This window comes from Balearica regulorum, chromosome 7 (genome assembly GCF_011004875.1).
Source record: "Balearica regulorum gibbericeps isolate bBalReg1 chromosome 7, bBalReg1.pri, whole genome shotgun sequence".
Lineage (NCBI taxonomy): Eukaryota > Metazoa > Chordata > Aves > Gruiformes > Gruidae > Balearica > Balearica regulorum.
In genome coordinates this window covers 18,463,845-18,471,601 of record NC_046190.1, presented here as the reverse complement: position 1 = coordinate 18,471,601, position 7,757 = coordinate 18,463,845, and the positions used below count along the sequence as shown (strand labels likewise).

General features: G+C 38.3%; 1 protein-coding gene across 4 annotated transcripts in view; it reads right to left on the bottom strand.

Moving 5' to 3' along the window:
* Window positions 1-277: 277 nt before the first annotated feature.
* LGI1 (leucine rich glioma inactivated 1) overlaps window positions 278-7,757 on the bottom strand; it is a 31,316-nt gene continuing 23,836 nt past the window's right edge. For all 4 annotated transcript variants that reach the window (XM_075758252.1, XM_075758250.1, XM_075758254.1 and 1 more), the window contains 4 exons: window positions 3,546-3,617; window positions 2,118-2,287; window positions 1,531-1,695; window positions 278-1,452 (listed from right to left, as the gene is read on the bottom strand). In XM_075758252.1, the coding sequence (XP_075614367.1) occupies window positions 635-1,452; window positions 1,531-1,695; window positions 2,118-2,287; window positions 3,546-3,617 (1,225 nt within the window). In that variant the 3' untranslated portion in view covers window positions 278-634. The remainder of the gene's footprint in view (window positions 1,453-1,530; window positions 1,696-2,117; window positions 2,288-3,545; window positions 3,618-7,757) is intronic.

The window sequence follows — 7,757 nt, the reverse complement described above, 5'->3', positions numbered from 1 at the left end:
GACCTGTGTAACTGAACCCTTTTTTTCTGCGTGGAATCCTGTTTAAATCAGTGAAGCTTCACACAAATGCAAGGATATGTCCAAGTGATCATTTAGAGAATTGGGGTTCCATGCTGTACTTTTATCAAGAACTTCTGGTTATATGTAAAACCCACCCGATCTTTGCTATTGTGCATTTTCCATGCAGTACGACACTGCATTGGGAAATATGCCTCTTGGGTTTATTTTATATGTGTATAATATATACACAAATTAAAAGTATCACCTGCAAATAATATTTGGAATGTGAAAGACACAAAATGTAAACATTTTATTTGGCAGTTGTTTCAAACAGGTGAATAAATAAACGGAAAAGTACATCTTAATATTCTTTATAGCAACAGATGCAGTTGCACACATATTTACATACCGTGGATGCAAAGAACAGTTAATTTAATTTCTTTTTGTTAAAAAATGCAACTTCCAACACCACTAGACTTGACAATTAAAGATGAAGATACTAGTAATACTTTGTTCTAGCAATCTCAACTTTTAAAGGCATTCATTTGGAAGTAAGATAAGAGAGTCATCATGCATTTAGTTCATTTTGTCCACTTATGGTAGAAAGTCTGATGTAATCTCAGAATTATGAGTGTCATGCGCTTAAGTCAACTATGACATGTTTATAAATCAATGTAGTTCCCTTAAAACTTGAAGCAAAGAGAAAATCTCGTTTATCGATGGAGACATGTATGAAAGATCTTGGTGCCTGTATGTTTAATTCTTGAAACTTCACAAATTTTGCCTTTTCAGCATCCCAATAATAGACTTGAGTGAAAGAATAATCACTTCCAAGAATGGCATACTGATAATTACTTATCTGAAGCGGTTGGAATACCATTGACCCTCGGGATGGCATCCTTTGTAAATCCAAAAATGCTGAACCACCCCATTTCATTACTTTAGAGTCCCCAATAAATCTTGTTAAGCAAATGTATACATCCTCTTTCACTTTGAAATGTTTCACTGCATATGCATCTTCCATATCTTGGATATCAAAACGCTTAACAAATTCATTTGTTCCTTTGTTCCATTGATATATTACAGGTCTTTGGGAACTACTTGACAGAATTAAATGTGGTTTGCCGGATATTTCAAGATACTCCACATCAGTATCTCTGTACCAGGCGTGCAGAGACTGATGGGAATAAAATCCATTCCCATTCCATTTGTAAACCGTGGTGAAACCAGCTTTTGAACTGTCTGCAACAACAAAATACCAGTCTTCAGCAATCCTGAAAGTTTCAATGTCATTGGGTTTTCGGATTTTAAGGATTTCAATATCCTGAATTTTTATAAACTTATTAGCAAAAATATCTCTTTTATATATGTGGGAGCCTCCAAACAGCTGCGCGACAATGACATACAGCTGACTCTCAATAACTATAGGCTTACACACAACAGTTGAAGTACCTATAAAAACAAAAGACAGAGTTAGCGCCACTTTTTGGATCAGCTGTTGTAATACTGTTTGTTGAGCAGTGTTCATACCTGTAATGTTGTCGTAATTCCTGAACATCACTTCTACATGGTCCCATTCAAGAAAGATGCATTTTCCAGTAAAAGGCTGAGCAATAACCACATGTTCGTCATTCATGTATGAGAAAGTATCTACTGACAGAGATTGGTATGGCAGGGACTGATAGACTTCAAATTCTGCAAAAGTGCATACAACATATGATAATTACAGAGATACTTTCCATACTGTACTGAAAAAAAATCTGCTTAACAGATACCAATTTATTACAAATTACAGTATTTCATCACTAGTCAAATTTTCCTGTTGATAAAGGAGCACTGCAACTTGTTTTTCAATCTTTTTCAATTAAAAGAGGTGCTGGTTTATGTCCCAGTTCTCCAATTCCTTATATAGCATATTAAAGTCTGAGTAGAGGCTGCAATATAAGACCCCACTCCCAAGTGATTTGCATGTCAGAGTTACACCTGCACAGAATTCCTACTGATTTTAGTGGAGGTTCCATCCAGTATGCAGACTTCCTGCAAAAATGGACCCTAGAATAAAAGATAGATAGCTTTGACTTTAATTTAACAAGATTAAATAATTTGAAGTATATTACCTGTAATAATGCAATCAAATTCTTTCGGAGAGAGGCTATTGATTTTGCGCTTCTTGTATTCTGGTGGGCTTTCACAGTAAATGTCTTCAACTGTTGCATTGGTGCTGCCCAGCCATTCCACTAACCACTTCAGTTTGCAGTCACAATTAAATGCATTGCCTCTAAGATCCCTACAACAAATAAATCATACATTGAAAATAAGTAGTCAGATGATGTATTCCTCCTTGCAGGACAACAATAAACCGGGCTCTTGTTAAATACATGTCCTCTTGCTTATTCTCAACTGATGCCTTCCCGCCTTAATTTGTCCTGACCCATAGTTAAGTCTACATACCAGAACCCACACTGATTTAATTCTATTAAGGAAATCAAGGAGAACTTAACTTGATAATCAGTAGGAAATTTTTGTTGATTTCCTCGAGTTTACAGGTACACAAAAGCCTACCAAACTGTTGGCCCCATATTTTGGGAGGTTGTTTCTTTTGGATTAGCCTTTCTCAATAAAAGCATTCTAGATTACAAAACTGGAATTAATGTAACCTGGTGGTCAGCCAGTCAGTATTTGCTGTCTCCTGTAGATATACTCATTTAGGGCTTTAGAAGACACAAGCAAAGGAGTTCTGTTTAAGACTTTTACAGCTGTCTTCAGTCAGATTTCAGATCGTATGTACAGGAACAGGCAAGTGCCAGGACCAGACTGTGTAACCACCTGGCCATGATCAGTCATGCCAAGTAACGCTACCAGATACGCCGACCATCTCCACAACTTACTGCTGTGGCTCTACACTATGAATTCAGCCTACCTTGCTAATACAGGGAGCAGGGAAAGCTTGTTCTGTGCTCATTATCCCAAATCAGGTGAACCAGAATTTAGTGTGTTGTAAACAGGACATAGTTCAGTGAAGCAACTATAGGATTTATCTGTTTATCTGTATTTAGTATTTTTACTGGTATTTAAGTTACATATTTAAACAAGTTCATGTTTAGGTTTGGTTGCAGTTAGATTTAGTATGGGATATGGTACTAACTAAAACACGTGCTTTTGTGATAAAAGATAGCCTTCCCAGAAATTATTTGCATACAGAAATGTTACTCCATTAAATATCTTCCACCCTCCCCTCATGTCATGCTCTCTCATGCACTCCTAAGGATACTTCCTTTTCATTCACTAAGTCTTAATGAACATGCAGCGCTCTTACGTAACTACTAACAATATTACTTATCTTCATAACTGGTGGAATAGTCAAAACTAAAGCAAATTATCAAGATCAGTAGACAAAACCCAAGCCTACCCATATTGGCTAGTCTCTACCCAGTAATAAGATCCCATTTACTGGCTATTGGTTTGAATCGCTACTCAGAATGTCCTCTAAAATAATCTCTTTATATTTTTAGTATAATTAATAGATTAATTAATTGCTTTCTTACACATTTGTTAAAGAATCCAAGCCTTTGAATATGTCTTTTGGAAGCGATTGGAGATTATTATTTGCGAGGCTCCTGGAAAAAAAGACACTTCAGTATCAGTGCTAGTTCACAAAATTACGCATTTTTGCAAGGTGTAATACTGTGTGGGGTTTTTCTCTTAAAGAACCCTGGTATTCTCCAGCACTTAGTTCTAAAAGATTGCTTTTAAGAAGAGCTCATTTACTTTGTGACTCTTTCACCCACTAAAATGCCATGCCTCCTTCTGCTTTCTGACTCTTCAGCAGCCTTGCAACATTTACAATACTTCAATTAGCAGGGTAAAAAGTGTAATCACCTCTGGTGTTTTGCCAACACCATTATTTTAAAACAATTAGTCATGACTGGATCTACTAATGTTTTCCTTATGAGATACCAAGACACCGTGTTCATATTACTGCAATCCCCTCACTTTCTTGTATCTCTTCCTGAAGCAAAATCTTAATTCATTCCGCTGGACTTAGGCTTAGCTCGTAGTTTTTGGAAATAGGCAGTAATAGACAAGAAATTGCTGATCAGCATGAATTTCTTTCCTGGAATATGCGCATATGCGTGAGTACGTGTGTATGAGACCAGCAATAAACTGCCGTCAATTCCCAATATTCAATGTTGGGAAAACTCGTTTAAATTCAGTGAGTATTCCAGCTAGTAAAAGTGATGAGGAAAAGTGAGCAGGCTTTGAACAAGCAATATATTACATTTCAGACACGTCTGTGTGAGTCCACCAAAGGTCTGGGTTCTCCAAGATGTCACTGAGGGCATGACAGGAAAAGAATAATGTTGTAGGGTATAGCTTACACCTCACACCTCTTTTGATTAACAACATTATTTATTACTTATGAGAAGAAATTAAAATGAAACGAAATCATTCTAGTTTATGATCCCAATTAGAATCTGTAGCTAGTAAGACTTAGAACCTCTTCTGGTTTTGCTTGTAAACATAAAAGTTATTAATTAACTGCAATTTCTCCAGCCAAGCAAAGCCACTTAGGCATATACTTAAATTCAAGAACAGGCGTGGACGTACTAGGTCTACTGCCTCGTTTAAAATTGTTTGCCTGATCAGGAATAGTAAATATGGAACGATGCCATTAGTCTGTTCTGACTTCACTGCTTGCAAAGTACATCTCATTTTGACATTGTCTGGTGTATGTATCATGTCCTTCACTTCTGCTTAATTTTACACTCCACAGCAATTCTGTAAAAGTCAGGTAACTAACTCATATGGACAAAGCTAAGTAGACTTGCAAGCTGAGGTAGGTTTAATGCCCTATATATTCTTTACAACCTGGCAAACTGAAAGGATGATGTGCTTGGAAGTACCAGTGGTTCGCCGCTGCTGTGAGAATATGATTGACAGAAAAATTACACAAGTTTTACGCGTTTGCCAATTTTTTGATGAAAATTATGTATTTTATATTCCACTGCTAAAAGCATACTTATTTATTAGAAAACACTGTCTTTCCTAGATGGTGCTGTACATGGTGTTTGGTTTATAATAAGAGAGTAAAGGTTGAATCAAACATGCAGTTAGACTTATGGTCGCAGTTCTGAAAGAAATACAATTATATATTGTGAATAGAAATTATTTTCCAATCCTAACTGTAAGATTTTGAGATTAAATTAATAAATTAGTAAAAAAAAGCTATTTTTCTTTAATTTTCCTTTTCTTAAATCTGCTCTGAGCAGAACACGAATAGTGTTGCATAACAATAAATACTAGATGGCTCTATTTTACAATAAGGACACATAGTAATTATCAAAGTTAATTGCATTATAAAACTACAAATGTTTGGATAGCTTACCACATTGTAAAAGTTATGTTGTGAAAAGAACGTGAACAGAATAAATAGAACAAAGTTCATCTCCTCTGACTTCATGGAACTCATTTGTATGCTTATTTACTATGATTCTTTTTAAAATATTTTCTGTACACAAGTACTCTCCTGTTTCTTAAATGAGAAATGCCTCAGGGCACCAACTGATTATTCTTAACGTGTATGTGCAATATTCCCCAAAGGGCAGGGAGTGGTTCTGCAAGCAGATTAAACTAGTCATATTCTGTGGTTAATGGACCTGCCTTTGCAGTTGTTTTCTGCAAATTTCTCATTGTCCTCATGAATAGCGCTCTATGCACAATAGCAGCATGATGCACAGATCTATGTCCCAAAAAACGTGCATGCAACCACATGCAAACCGCAGTGGCTCCTCAATGTGCTTCTATCTTTTGCATGTTTTCTCTTATGACACTGCTGAAGCATCCCCAGAAACAGGCAAGACAAGATGTTACTCTTGGACTGTATGCTCTGTGGACACAAAACTGTGCCTTCCTCTGTGTTAGAGAAGCAATTTGCTCACTGGCAGCAACAGCTACTAAATAAGTAAATGAATATGATAAATAATGTACTGGACCCATTTGTGAATATAAAGCTATTCATGTGCATAACTATTTTGAAGATAGGGTCCCAGTTACCAGCCTTATCCAATTATCTGCCTTTTCTAACAATACCATAATTATGCCTATACCTCTAATATGGATTTTTATGGGATGTGCACAGCCTGTTTATAGGCCTTTTTCCCTCTCCTCTCTCTTTGCTCTTCTGCAGGCCTAGAGCCATTCTTTAAGTAACTCTATATACACGAGTAGTCACAGTAGGCTCGGTTTCACCCAGCTGTGAGTCTTGTCTGTTCTGACCAAAAAGGGAAGAGTAAAGTGGTTTATGGTACATTTACTATGTGGTAAAGGATGTGGTGAAATGCAGTTCAACTATTATATTTATGCACTAACTATTTAAAATGGACCCTTTGCTTTCTCTCCTGTGTCAAAATATATGAAAGAAAAAGTTAAATGACCTGTTTCAAAACCCTCTTGGAGGTTATTAAGTTAAGGCCAAGAGGTCGGAATCCACTCCCCTGCCTATGGCACACACCCCAAGATATATGCTTCAGAATGCAAATGCTCAGAGCTGGGTATACACCCATGTCAGGCATGCCCCAGATGTTTTAGCCTCCTTCTCTTACAGTATTTTTGTAATTTTTATGTTTTCTTACAGCACATATTGTATTTTCAATAAATGTATTGCTTGCTGAAATAAAATTTTAATACATAAAATAATAAAATTATAATAAAATAAATTTGATTTAAGATAAGAGACAAAAGCCTGTCCAAAACCTATCGTACTAGCTCAGAGCATGAGGATGCTACTCTTGTGATCGCAGTGAAATGTTACAGGTTATTTGTTGCCAGTGTGCGTTTCAACTGCTGAGCACAGCGTGAGAAATGCCTCCGCTGGTGTGAGCATGGGAAGCGGGGGCATTTCGTGCTCCTGACGGCCGCATTAGCAGTCAGAGCACCTTTGACTAATCTCCCCTCTCGGCTAACGCAGCGAGGGGGCTGCAGCATGTCAGAGGGCAAGGGTCTGGCCGTGTTTCCAGGATAGCCGACGGGCTGAGCAGCAACATGAGGAATGTTAAGCAGCCCCTGGTGTCAGTGAGTGGCAGATCCTGACCGTGGGATGCTCTGGCTTGCGTGCAGGAGAGGACGGGGTACAATGCAGGGCTTCGAAGCCGATCCTGTCGAAGTCTAAAGGCTGATATGCCCTACAGTTAAGTGGAAGAAGTGGATCGGTAAGTAGTAATAGGTGTGTCTTGTTGCAACTCTTCTATTTAAAATTGTTTGGGGTGGGAATTTTCAAATTTGATTTGGTCAGATTCTGCTGGGTAGGGCTACTGGCTGAAGTGGACATGGGTACAGGCAGCAATGGCTGGTCCCAGGAATGGCTGTAATATTCTCCTGGATCCACGCCAGACTGGGGTACCTGGGCAGAAGTGTGTGTCCACCCCTCAGCCTCTCACCAGCGTGGCAGCCCATCACCGACCACAGCTCCTAACTTCCACCTCTCCAAGTCCCAAACTGGGACTCGCCTTGTCAGTGCCAAGCTTCCCAACCCATCCTGCTTTCTCCCTGCTCCTACATGCACAGTCCCCAGTGCTCTGAGCAGAGAAAGTTGGGGATCTACTGCCAAACATGTCCTGCTTGGAAGCCGTTTGGGTCTCGGCCTTCTGCACATGCCACAGTTTGGAAGTCTTTGGTGGAAACACAAAGATTAGCATTCTAATTAAATTACTACAAATGCTGCTTAAACAAATGTGAACAGCTATATACCAAAATGCAAA